The sequence below is a fragment of the Micropterus dolomieu genome, linkage group LG01 (genome assembly GCF_021292245.1).
Source record: "Micropterus dolomieu isolate WLL.071019.BEF.003 ecotype Adirondacks linkage group LG01, ASM2129224v1, whole genome shotgun sequence".
In the NCBI taxonomy this organism is placed as follows: domain Eukaryota; kingdom Metazoa; phylum Chordata; class Actinopteri; order Centrarchiformes; family Centrarchidae; genus Micropterus; species Micropterus dolomieu.
Genome location: NC_060150.1, coordinates 925,848 through 939,844, shown reverse-complemented (window position 1 = coordinate 939,844; position 13,997 = coordinate 925,848). Strand labels below are relative to the sequence as shown.

The 13,997-nt window shown below is 40.6% G+C and overlaps 2 protein-coding genes across 2 annotated transcripts in view; both read right to left on the bottom strand.

The window, feature by feature from the left end:
* LOC123971620 (zinc finger protein 271-like) overlaps positions 1–12,318 on the bottom strand; it is an 18,020-nt gene extending 5,702 nt beyond the window's left edge. The window contains exon 1 of the mRNA XM_046050556.1: positions 11,964–12,318. Coding sequence (XP_045906512.1) covers positions 11,964–12,039 — 76 coding nt within the window. The 5' untranslated portion in view covers positions 12,040–12,318. The remainder of the gene's footprint in view (positions 1–11,963) is intronic.
* On the bottom strand, positions 2,583–3,885 carry LOC123972054 (gastrula zinc finger protein XlCGF8.2DB-like). The gene has a single exon (XM_046051260.1). It carries the CDS (start codon positions 3,749–3,751, stop codon positions 2,678–2,680), a length of 1,074 nt encoding a protein of 357 aa, XP_045907216.1. The 5' UTR covers positions 3,752–3,885; the 3' UTR covers positions 2,583–2,677.
* Positions 12,319–13,997: the final 1,679 nt, after the last annotated feature.

Genomic DNA, 13,997 nt, shown 5'->3' with positions numbered 1-13,997 from the left:
CTGCTTCAGGCTTGAAAACAGCGTCCAGTAGTTTGCGTTGTCCACAAAGTTCCTCCTCGTTCTCCACTTTAGACATTTTTACTAATTCACAGCAGCTTTTCCTCCAGACTGTTTCCAGCTAGCAAGCTAAGCTAACTGCATTAGCTTCGTAGGACACCGGGAGATAATTCAGATGTTAAACATGTTCAGATAAAGGGAACAGCACAGAGTCTATTCAGACAGCTCTATCTGGACATTTGGACATTTGGGCTCCGTGAAAAATACAGTTTGGTCTCTATGGAAGCTGCTCCGACTGTGAGGCCGAGCTCCGGCTCCGGCTACTTCCTGCTAACAAGCTAACTTCCTTTAGCATTCTTGGCTAACAGGAGATGAGTCTGAGGTGAAACATCCCGAAAGTTTAAACAGAGTCCACTTAAACACGTTTATCCTCACATGCAGGCTCTGCTGCTGCATCTTACGGTAACGTGAAGGAAAAGTTAGCATGTTAGCCACCGTAAGTACACTTGCTTCCGGTAGCACTTCTGTGCTGATTTCCAAAATAAACTACGGTTCCTAATCTCACTTTGTGTCTCTTTGATCTGATATCAGGTGAAAAGAGTCAACTTCAACAGCCACTTCCATACTGCTGAATAAATGTATGATACATTTCTAAAAAAGAAAAATACTTCCATCTTATGACAACAGCAGGACGTGTTAGTTAAATTATAGTAATATCAGAAAATAAAAGATTAGTAATTTCTGCATTTAAAAAGGTTAGTAGTGTCTGTTTTAAAGTCTTAAAGTTTCTGGAACTTTACTCATGGAACATCTCAGTCCTAATTTAAGTTAAGTGTAGGAGTAAATCTTAAGTGTCAGTTGCAGAGCTGGTTCACAAACAGGATTTTGGATGACAACATAGGCAAGGACCAATCACAGAGAATCACTAGATTTCCTTCTTTAAGAATATTCTCAAATACATTCACCTTAAATGGTGAAGAGGGGTTTACATGAACACGTTTGACAATAAAGAATTTTCCAGAGAATACATTATGATATGCACATTGGAAATTAAAGAAAAAAGTTTCCTGCACGTTATCCACCACTTCTTATTTAGAAATTTATAAACCGGAGAGCTGTTTACTGACTTGCCTATTTATAGCCTGGATTTTATGATCCAATCATAGCCACCGTGGATTCCAAAAGAAAACTGAACTGGAGGGAATAAGCAGCACTACTGCTTGCTGAATTTGCTGAACAGAGGAAGCAAATTCAGCCCAAGATTAACCAGCGCTGATAAGTAATTGGCATGGGAGGACATCTCCAGGCTTTTAAACGCTTCACAGATCACAGCCGCCAAAAATCCAACATTTTGTGCACAGGTATAATTCATTTATTTCCCTTTCGCATACCTATAGGCCCTTTGCAATTAGCTCTGCCTTATTTACTTATAATCTTTATTATTACTGATATTCAAACTCAGGTGGAGGCCTCACAGGCAAAACACTGAGCGCCTTTTGTAAGGTGGTGCAGGGCATACTTGGGGAGGACAATTTCGCCATCTCCCGAGTGGAGGGGAACCAGGATCCCGCAGCAATGAAGATTGAAATGATGTCATAAAGGTGCGGCCCAAATTATGATTGGTTAACTCAAAACCATGACAACAGTTTTCAACATTTCAAACATTCTATTTTTAATGTGCACTGAAGACGCAGGGGAGTCACCTGACACCGCCAGAATAAACGCTGCCAAAACATTAATGGCAAGGCCAACTGAAAACCCAAAAGCTTGACTTGTAGTCAGAAAAACATACTGGAGTCAGTCAATAATTGGTACAAAAAGAGTATTATTTTACAAGACAAAAAACAGAGATGATCTCACCTGGGTTCTGTTTCAGAAAGTCCCAACTTTTCGGTTTCAGAACAGCCGATCAGAATTAGTTCAGTCAAGTATGTTGAACCTGCTGGAAGCTCATCAATGGAGGTCCAATACTACGATTCACCATGGCAACAGGTAAATAAAGGCAGAGGCTCCATTTTAATCGGGTAGAGTTAGAAATATGAATGCTGCCAACGCGGACCATGATAGGCTATTTAAGTTAAAAACACAGAAGTGGGTGACAGACTCAATACATTAACAATTGCATTTTATACAGCGTTGCTCGTTCATTGTTTGCCGGACTGGAATTTCCTTAATGAATGATAAGGTAGGGCTAAAAGGCTACATTCGATTTTTAAATGCGGTATTTAATCTGAAGGGACAAGATGCTGGTAGCAGTCGGCTTCCTGAAGATGAAGCTATGTAGGCCTAACAAACAAAATAAGGCACAGTTTACTTGTGGACCTGTGATTGTAAAGTCACAGTCTGACCCAGCAGGTCAGCCTATTAATGATTTATTTGGAAGTGGAAAATATGTCTGTAAGCTCACACTGACTGTTAAGTTTTAGACGTCTATTTCACGTTAATAAAATCTTGCCGATTTCGTATTTAATTAAATTATGTCAAAACACATTCAGACTATCAGCAGATAATGCAAAACTCACTTTTAAACTACATTTGTTTCAGCTGCACAACATTCATCCTCACTCAGAAATATTCACATCATATACTGTTCATTGATCAGTTTTATACAGATTAGTTTAAACAGTGATTCCTGCAGTAATGTAGCCCATACCTACTGGTATTGCCCTTAGTTGCAGCTTCATTTACTTCCACTGCTCTCACCAGCACACTTGTGCTTTTTAAGATGCTCAAGCCGAGTGTATCTTTTATTACATACAGTGCAACAAAATGGTTTCTCCTTTCTGTGGGTTTTCATATGTCTACTCATATTTCCAACACATGTTTTACCACAGACAGAGCAACTAAATAGATTCTTCCCAGTCTGGATTCTCATGTGTCTGGACAAATGGTCTCTGACACGAAAACTTCTTTTACAAACTGAGCATGTGAAAGGTTTTTCTCCTGTGTGGATTCTCATATGTTGTTTCAGACGTGACTTTTTTGCAACTATTTTACCACAGACAGAACAACTGCAGGGTTTCTCCCCTGTGTGGATTCTCATGTGTTTGGACAACTGGTCTCTGACACGAAAACTTCTTTTACAAACTGAACATGTGAATGGTTTCTCTCCTGTGTGGATTCTCATGTGTTCTTTCAGAAGTGACTTATTTGCGTATCTTCTACCACAGAGAGAACAACTGAAGGGTTTCTCTCCTGTGTGGACTCTCATGTGTTGGGACAAAGTGTCTCTGTTACCAAAACTTTTTATACAGACTGAGCAGCTGAAAGGTTTTTCTCCAGTATGAACTGTTAAGTGTCGGGTCAAATTTGAGTTGTGTGGGAATCTTTTACCACAGAAGGAACAAACGTAGCGTTTCTCCACTGTGTGAAATCTCACATGCTTCACAAACTTTACCCTGCATTTAAATGTTTTTTTACAAACAGAGCAGCTGAAACATTTTCCTTCTGAATGAAGTACCATATGAGTCATTAAGGACTTCTTCCAGAGGAATCTTCTGCCACAGATTGAGCAACTAAATAGTTTCTCTCCTGTTTGGATTCCATTATTTTCCTGCAAATGTACCTTGTGGTCAAAGCTTGTAGCACATTCAGCTTGTTTCCTGATCTCCTCCCAATCAAAACTATCATCAGACTCAGGTTCAGAGGAGTTTGAAATCCTGTCAGGAGCAGCTGGTTTTAAATGTCTATCTGGATCTGAGTTCCTGGCTGGTTCTGGTCCTCCACAGTCCTCTCCATCAGCTTCTGTTTTCATCTGTTCAGTTAGTCTTTGATGAAGCTGTGAGGACTGAGGTTTCTCTTCTTCATTTTCTTCACTCTTCACAGGGACAGGAGTGAATGTAAACTTGGTGATATCAGCCTCCTCCAGTCCTTGAAGCTGCTCTACCTCCTGACTGGTCCAGAGCTCCTCCTGTTCTTCTTTAATGTGTGGGGGCTCTGGTGGGTCCTCCTGGTCCAGACTGGGCCTCCACTCCTCTTTAATGTGTGGGGGCTCTGGTGGGTAATCCTGGTCCAGACTGGACCTCCACTCCTCTTTAATGTGTGGGGGCTCTGGTGGGTCCTCCTGGTCCAGACCGGGGCTCCACTCCTGCTGCTCAGGGGGAGCCTCTTCTTTACCCACCAACAGCAGCTGGACGTCTGTGGAGAATAATGAAATACATACATTACATACATTCAGACCACTGATACCACTACTGTCTTAAATGTGTGGAGAAATAATAAATATTTTGTAAAACGTATTTGAACAGTCTGTACTACGAAAGGTTGATAGGTGATGGCAATTTACATAGCATCTCTAAACTGCTCCGAGCAGGTTTTGTTCGTGGTTTACTCGAGGTTACCCTGTATGCGGACTACACAGCACATCTGTACTCAGTGTTAATGATGAGAAGTAGGATATTAATACACCATTTCATAAAATATGTTTAGATTTTATCTTGTGGTTACAGATGAAATTAAATTAGGAAACACATCAGCATTAAGCCTACAGCGAGCCCTGCAGCCTCTGTGATTTTAGGGAGGAAATCTTAATTAAATAACAGGCCAATTTCTTAGATGTAGCCCATCTGTAGGCTATATTTAAATTACCCTAACTGTTTTCACGTATTTAGTTTGACTATTTTACGTGTCTAAAAAATACAGAGCCAGGGTGAGGGTTAATAAACCGAGAAAAAAAAATCCTAGAAAGTCTCAACTTTCAGGAACAAAAATCAGAAATTCCTTGAAATTAATGTCACAAAAATCTAATTCACTCTGTTGTTCTGACGCAAACACGGAAGACCCTGGCCCAACCAACAGACGCCCAAACAACGCGCGTACACAACATAGACCAGTGCTTCCCCCCCACCCAGCACCCAACCGCCGCGGACTGAACAACCAAAACACCCAAACCCCAGGGCTTATAGCAAGAGCCCCTCTAGCACCGGCTGCACCCCAGAGTCAGCGACAACACTGCCCAGCCCAAGGACGGGTCCAGGGGGGGCCATCGCGCAGACCCACCCCCGACCCAGAGTTACCAAACCCCCGACGCAGCCCCCCACCTCTCTGCTACCACACAATCAGGAGCACCCCGAGCATCATCAGGCTATCGAAGGTGGTTCAATCTTTATTATTGTTCTTGTTATTCCAGTCTGTCCACATGTGTGGGGTTTAGGTCAGGGATGTGGGGTTGTTGATTGTTTTCCTCAGTAGCTGTTCTTCTCCATCTTTTGTTCCCCAAAACATAGATGCTCAGACTGTGTAAATGATCATGCAGCCCTTTTCTCTGGGCCAGACATTAGTAACTGTCGTAGGACACAGAACCTCTGGTCCAGCTGATTCTGTTGTAGTACGTCTCTGTTTATTCTCTTTAGTTAAATAAATTCTTCAAAGACAACGGTTTGTTGTAAATCAATTATTTGCTCAACCTCTCACCAAGAATACAATTTCCACGACACTTATGTTAAAGCAGGTATGATGTTTGATGCTGGAACTGATGAATGGCATATCGGAAATTTTAATTTAATAAAAATAATAATAATAATAATAATAATAATTTCCTTGTTTGTTCCATGTCCATCCATGAGTGGTCCAGGGGGCTTTGACTGATCCATTTTGAGATACTGTAGTCTATTGGACAGGAAAGTAATGAGAAAAATATGGCAGTTCTAAACCACCACAATCTTTTGCTTTTTGCAGAGTTTTTAAACTGATTCGTGGGGGTTTATTTTTCCACAAAAATTTTGAGATGTTTGAGTCCAGTGATTTAAACCTGACAGCAGAGGGTTTGGTGGGTAACACTGAAAACAGGTAATTGATTTTAGGTAGGACCATCATTTTTATGGTGGAGACAGGCAATGATATCCATTGTACAAGGTCATCCTCTATTGATTTAAGTAAAGGCGTGTAGTTTAGCCATGTCAGTTCTGACAGCCTGGAGGAAATATTGACACCCAGATATTTAATATTCCCAGACTATAGCAGTGTGGTAAATTTACTCTGGGAATCACACATTACAAGTAAAACTATGGATTTACTCCAGTTAATGGAGTAGTCTGAAATGGATGAGAATTTATCTATAAGTGTGATTGTCTCAGAAATAGAAGTTTGTGAGTTTAGGAGGAAAAGCAATACATCATCTGCATAAAGGCTTATTTTATGGTGTACATTTTCTGTTTGAATTCCTTTAATTCCCCGTTCTATAAAAATGGCAAATAGCGAGGGAGAGAGTAGGCAACCCTGCCTGATACCAGTCAGAAGACTAAAGCATGGAGAAGTATGATCGTTTATCCTGACAGAAGCTCTTGGGGAACTGTATAAGATTTTAATCCAATCTATGAAAGAGCTTCCAAATCCAAATTTATATAAAGTAGCGAATAGAAATTTCCAATTTACTGCTTTCTCTGCATCTAAATAAACAACTGTAGTTTCCAGGTTATGAATAGTGGCATAGTCTATTACATCAAGTAGCCTGTGTGTATTGTTGGTGGAGTGCCTGCCCTTAGCAAATCCTGTTTGGTCGGAGTGTATTATACCAGGTGTGACCTTTATTATTCGGCATATGTAAGAGAGCTTCCTGTTCATCATCTAACCTTGGCAAATCTATATTGTTCAGAAATGCATCCATGTTAGAGCTAGATGGATCGATTTGTGATTTACAGCACTGAGATGGCTCTTGTTAAGGTCTTCAATGACATCCATTTAAACATTGTGACAGTGGCAGAATTTCAGTCTTACTATTATTGGATCTCAGTGCTGCATTCGACACGGTTGACCACAACATATTACTAGACAGACTTGAAAACTGGGTTGGACTTTCTGGCACAGTACTAAACTGGTTTGAATCCTACTTAAAGGACAGGGACTACTTTGTGTCTATAGGTAATCACACATCTGAGCTGACAAAAATGACATGTGGAGTTCCCCAAGGCTCCATTCTGGGACCTCTTTTGTTTAACATTTACATGCTTCTACTGGCTCAGATTATGAAAATCAACAAAATATGTTACCATAATTATGCAGATGACACACAGATTTACATAACCATTTCACCAGGGGACTACGATCCCATACAGGCGCTGAGTAACTGTATTGAGCAGGTCAATGACTGGATGTGCCAGAATTTTCTTCAATTAAACAAGGATAAAACTGGAGTTACGGAGGAACGATAGAAAGTCAGTGCTCGACTTCAATCTCTAATGTTAAGAACCACAAATCAAGCCAGAAATCTTGGTGTGGTCATGGACTCAGACCTGAATTTGAGGAGGCACATTAATAACAATTACAAAGTCAGCCTACTATCACCTGAAGAATATCTCACGGATTAAAGGACTTATGTCTCAGCAAGACCTGGAAAAACATATCCATGCATATATCTTCAGTCGACTTGACTACTGTAACAGTGTCTTTACAGGGCTCCCTAAGAAATCCATCAGACAGCTGCAGCTAATTCAGAACGCAGCTGCTCGAGTCCTCACTAAGACCAAAAAGGTGGATCACATCACTCCAGTTCTGAGGTCTTTACATTGGCTTCCTGTATGTCAAAAAATTGATTTCAAAATCCTGCTGTTAGTTTATAAAGCACTAAATGGTTTAGGGCCAAAATACATTTCTGAACTTCTGCTTCGTTATGAACCATCCAGTCTCCCACCAATATGCTCCGTATATTTGGAACAAACTCCCAGATAACTGCAGGTCTGCTGAAACTGTCAGTTCTTTTAAATTAAGACTGAAGACTTTTCTTTTTACCCCTGCCTTTGACTAGTAGATTGATAACTTACACTGTACTGTATCTTTAACTGTCCTTTTTTCTTTTTCTGTATTTTTAGATTTTAACACTATTTAAAAAGCTTAGAGTAAGTGTGCTCCGTTCGATCGGTCACCGATCATAATCGACCGATAATGGATTTAACTAGTTTGATCGGTGGTCACTAAAAAGGCTGATAAGAAAAGCCGATCAGATGATGCAGTACTCGCCAGACAAATTTTCAACAGCAGCTAAAATGTTTCACTACGCTGTGTGAGCGGTTTTCAAAGCTAGCTAGCACCAAAGTCCATCTCAGACAAGAAGAGATTAATGCGTCCACATAATCATTTACAATTAGAGTTGAGCAGCAATCAGACAAGTGGAGCAACACGCAGGAGCGATCATGTTAAACTGTCGCAGCTGTGCTCATCTCACTCACACGCCACCTGCAACCGGAGTTTTACAGACTCAGCGCATCAGGCAGAGAGAGACTGATCCTTCAGTGTGAGTTTCCTGATGCAAAGAGCGGTGCCACTCAATCAGCTGACTGCCTCTCTCTGTTTTCGTTACAAAAACGGAGACCTTTTGCTACGTTTCCGCCTCCCGTCCAGATTAAAACGGTGAATCAGAAGATGTTTGTTTGAAAACGCTGCTGATCTGATGGACAAAACAGAGGACTTTATAAAACAAACACACACTCACATTTGGCTTTGTGAGTCGCTTGCAGATGCTTTACAGAGTTTTAGTTTTGGTATTTTTATTAAAATATAAGTACTGTGTAAATAACACTTAACAGTTAGCCTAGCCTACTGTGCATGTCGCTGTATTTACTTTGCGACAACTCCCAGTCTGTTTTCCGACGCCGTCTCTCGTACTCCCGTGTTACTTTCAGTAAAGGTTCCACTTCGTTGTCGGTCAATGCAAAAAAAAAGAAAAAAGCCTGGTGAGGTTCTTGGTCTGTATTAATTTCTTCTTTCGCTAAATCGTCTGCTACTGCGGAGTAGACCGTCTGCTTTATGTTTACACTGGCAGGCGCATGCCCAGTGTAGCTACCTGAACGGCCACTAGATGTGTGTTTTCAGTCGTTCTAATATAGACGGAGATCAAATCTGATACGCAGCTGAAACGCTGCTGTGGACCGAGAAGATCGGTTTCGTTATGAAACTGTTTTAAAAACGTAGCAGTGTGGATGTAGCCCATTACTCTACTCCTCTCATGTCAACCCTCCCGTTTTCCCCGAGATTCTCCCGTATTTTTCCGTTCTCACCTGGTATCCACCAGTTAAATGTTTCCACCGTAAATCTCCTGTATATTTAACCTTTATAAAGCCAAATAAAAATCTTCTGGCCGTATTTGAAGTGTTTGCTACTCTCCCTCTGGTAACGTCGTTGGCAGCATGTAAAATATGCAGACTGTGCATCCTGCACAAGGATTAAAAATGAAAACAATCCACTGAAATGATATAAGGCCTATAACCTACTAATGGCAAACCATATGAAATTAGAATGAATATAGTAGCCTATGTAATATTTACAACTGATTGTATAATATGGAATTTACATTGTAGCCTATTTAAATTTTCCTTATTTTCAAATTTGACTAAAGGCAGTTTTGACTCCCCTCTGTAGCCCTTCTCCCTCTCTCTGCTCCTCTCTCTGCTCCTCTCTCTACCCCCTAAAACCCACAGAACCTGCCTGAGCTTTCCAGAACAAAAAGCAGCTACTTCAGAGTTTATCATCGACTCATGATGCCTGAGCTCCTTTATCTCCTAAATATTTTGGCTACAGCAGTTTTTATGGTTGTAGTAAATTTATAAAGATGCTGTTTGTTCTGTTTTTGTAGTTTATTCCACAGTGAAGCTATATTTGTTAAGCTATAAGATGTTCACAGTTACCAGGCAAAGGCCGCTATGGTTTAAGTCTAACACAGATTGATTGGAATTTGTTTCCTATGTTTCCTGGCAATAAAATAAACAGTTGTCATTTGATGATACTTTATCATCTGTTAACTTTAACACTTAATACATTGTTTTTAGGACCAATTAACTAAATATACAGTAGGGCCGAGTAGAATTACAAGGATTACAGTCCCTGTTTTCTCCACTGTTAACTTGTTGACAGGGTCCCGCTCTCAACCACTTTTACCAGAGTTTGTAGCGTGGACAATTTACAGACGACTTACAGTGACGACCGTATCTAAGGAAGGGTTAGAGTCCCCTTAGGGTTAAAGGGTTAGAGTCCTTTTAGGGTTAGAGTCCCTAAGTAACTAAAGGGGGGATAGAGTGGGAGATGGCGAATCAGAGGAGTAAAATAAGCAAAGGTGGGAGACCTGCCTGTTTTTATTTTCTATTAAAAACTTTAAAACTTTTTTATATTTCCCTGTTGCTTTTATGTTTTATGTAAAGCACTTTGAATTACCTTGTTGTTGAAATGTGCTATACAAATAAACTTGCCTTGCCTAAGGTTCTCTCCAGACAGAGAGAAGCGGCTGCGTAAGAGCCAAAGGAGTGCATTGTTTTTATTAATTAATAAAAAATTACTGGGGTGGTGATGGCAGAATGGATAAGACACATGCCTTTGGTTTGAGGGACCTGGGTTCAACTCCCCACTGTGACCCATCCACCATTGTGTCCCTGAGCAAGACACTTAACCCTCAGTTGCTCCAGAGGTGTGCGACCTCTGACATGTATAGCAATTGTAAGTCGCTTTTGATAAAAGCGTCAGCTACGTAAATGTATCGGCTATCTGTTTTTAAAATGACCGATGCAGATTATTGTAAAAATGTGTAAAATCTGCGCCGATAATCGGCCAGGCCCATTATTGGTCGACCCCTAGCCATGACTGCTTGTGTAAGACTACTCACGAAGAAGAAGCATTCATGCGAGAAGGGAAAAGCAACGAAGAAAGATTTGTACGCTATTTCATCACAAAATAAACTTTTGAGGCGAGAAATCAACTGTGTAGAACTTCGCAGTTTTGCTAAAGTTGATGGCAAATCCAAAATGTGAGGTCTTCTCAATGTTTTTGGGGTTGAGAAGGTCCACAAGCGCCCACGAGGTTAGTCGTGCCAGCCGTCTGGCCAGTCACGCCCACAGAGCGCCCCGGTCCCAGTTACTCAGACCGCTGCAGCAGATCCACTCTTATTCTGTCGTTACAGTCTGAGTAAATCAAGAAACATCTGGCTCCTGATGCAGCCTACAGAACATTCTCCACTTATAAAACTTATAAAATATACTTTGAAAAAAATAAACTACAGAAGAAGTATGATGCAGGAATTATTCTAAATAGATATTACATTGTTAGTGTACAGTTGTGGTTAAAGAACTTGCCTTTATTGTGTTTTTATTTGATAAAGTTCCAAAGCCTAAAATCTTTGTTTTAAAGTTAAACCTACTTGGCAATAAATCAGATTGTGAGCTTATTGTTTTGGGTGATGAAGCCTCTCCACAGTTCTTTGCATTCTTGGTCTTGAGGTCTCAGGGATGATGGTGGCAGAAAGAGAACGCTCTTTTTCAGGAGTCTCGAGAAGCTGCAGTATTTGTCTGCTTTATTTGTAATATTGCCTAGTGCTTGCACTAACTTTGAATACAGTCTCTTCAACATATACTTTACTTGGGGCACTACTGCAGATTTCACTTACTAACGTACTAGTTTCGGTTTTGATCCACATTACCTACAATAACCTACTGTCAGTACAAATACGATAAACACAGCTACAGAGCCCACCGGCCGCCGTCACAGTCCCACTGTCTTAATGAGAGCTCAACAGTCCGGGGAGCAGGTGTGTCGCCGATCTGTCATCGGATCCGCGTCCCGAGACCGTCGACTTGTGTCACCGGACTCGGTTTCAGAACCGTTACATCCGTTCACTACATCTGATCATTAATATCACAAGTGATGATCTTATAGACCATGATGCATTGCTGCAGATTAAACTACCAAACAGGATGTAAAGGAGTTAAAATGAGCTGCAGCAGTAAAATTCAGCATTAATGCAGCAGGAATATTAATCCAGAAACATCAGATATAACAGAGAAACTCTGACAGGAACATTTTACTGCACTGTGAGTACTTTTACTGTCATACTGTAAGTACATGTTGCTGATAATACTCACATACTTTTACTGAAGGAAGGTTTGAATGCAGGACTTTTACTCGCAGTGGAGTATTTTCACAGAGTGGATTAGTACTTTTACTGCAGTAAAGGCAGTTTACAGTGAGAATAAGCAGTAAAGTGTACAAACCTGCTGCAGGCTTGAAAACAGCGTCCAGTAGTTTGCGTTGTCCACCAAGTTCCTCCTCGTTCTCCACTTTAGACATTTTTACTAATTCACAGCAGCTTTTCCTCCAGACTGTTTCCAGCTAGCAAGCTAAGCTAACTGCATTAGCTTCGTAGGACACCGGGAGATAATTCAGATGTTAAACATGTTCAGATAAAGGGAACAGCACAGAGTCTATTCAGACAGCTCTATCTGGACATTTGGACATTTGGGCTCCGTGAAAAATACAGTTTGGTCTCTATGGAAGCTGCTCCGACTGTGAGGCCGAGCTCCGGCTCCGGCTACTTCCTGCTAACAAGCTAACTTCCTTTAGCATTCTTGGCTACCGGAAGTACACCTTCCTTTAGCATTCTTGGCTACCGGAAGTACACTTGCTTCCGGTAGCACTTCTGTGCTGATTTTCAAAATAAACTACGGTTCCTAATCTCTTTGCTTTTGATATCACTTGAATACAGTCAACTTCAACAGCCACGACCCCCAAGATGAACTGAAGGAACAGCTTACAAACATTGTTTTTTATAGGTATTTGTGTATTGGGATTTTTGCACGGTCTCCACCTCTTTCTATGACTGATCTCATCTTTCTAGAAGGTTCGTGGAATTTCTTGTCTATGTGTTGACCAGCCTGCAAATCAGCCACCCAAACAAGCAGTGGAGGGTCAGCAGACTACGCTAACATGAGAAAACGGCAGGCACGCTATTGAGTAACCATGGCAACGGCTTCTATGTGCTACACAGCTGTAGCCAATTTAACTTATATTAAAATTATAAGCTCCATGTAGTTTTACTTCATGTAGTTTTGCGGGGATGCGCTGCCATGCGAATTCCCTCCTGTTGATGTCCTATTTAGTTAAACAGTAATAGATTCTGGAAACTCACAAAAAGTGAGGATCAGTCTCTCTTCAAATGATTTGTGCTGCGCGTCGCATACAATAAGATAAAGACAATTAAACTTTGGCGGCGGGCGTGTGTGTGAGGCGACCACTTCACCTCACTCTGTTTAAGAACGTATGCATCAAAATTAGCATCCAGTATGGAAGTTTTCCTGGGACTTTATTCAAATTATCTTGCACATTTGAAAATGAAAATGTAATTCCACAATAGCATTTAAATGTTTCATATATACATATGTGTTATTTAAGTAAAAATTAAAATGCAATGATCCAATTTTCTTGTTCACATACTTGCGTGGGCTTTCCAGGACCATATTAAAATAAAAATGAGAACAGCATTTGACACTTCATTTTCAAAGACTTAATCTGCTCAATAGCGGACTTTACTCAAATTTTACATTTACATTGCAAGCAGCTTTCCAAGGGATACAATGCAAATGAAACTCTCTGTCACTCTTCAAGGCGCGTCTTCAGTTAAGACATCACTTCCTCTTCAGTTAGAAAGCAATTTCACATTCTCAGGGTTCAATAGTTACCATTACATAACACAAGGCTGTAACTTTACAACCAAATGAAACCTTTCGACCGAACAGCTCAAAGATGGAGCTCCCGACTTCAAACTTGAATCTTGTAAGTTTTGGCATTTTTATGTTGCTTTTCTGTTTATTTTTAACACCCAGGAAAACTTCCATAACGTATGTTTCTCAATGCATAAAACATAAGACATAGCCTAATGCATATAGTAATAGAAAGAAACAAAATTACTCAACAGATCCAATTTAAAAATAACTTTGTTCCTATGTTCTTCCACACATGCCGGTGTTGCAGGAAAGAAATTTGCATTCAGAATAAACAAACATGGAGGAGAGTGAAGTTTACTCTGGGTAATACTGAACAGGAGGACTCGGACCATGCAAAAAAAGCGAGAAGCTCACGCGTAAGAGGGAAGTCTGTTGTATGGACGAGCCACACAACACTATTATAGCAGTTCCAGCCATGATGTGTGCGTCAGGTAACGTTTCATGACTTGCCCACAGACATTCAGCTAACATTTCAGTTCACCTAGACATGCTGTTGTTGTGATGTTATATGTGTATATGTTGATA

Bases quoted from the DNA above. Each gene is read 5' to 3' on its own strand.
- LOC123972054 (XM_046051260.1), bottom strand. From the start codon at position 3,751: ATGAAAACAGAAGCTGATGGAGAGGACTGTGGAGGACCAGAACCAGCC.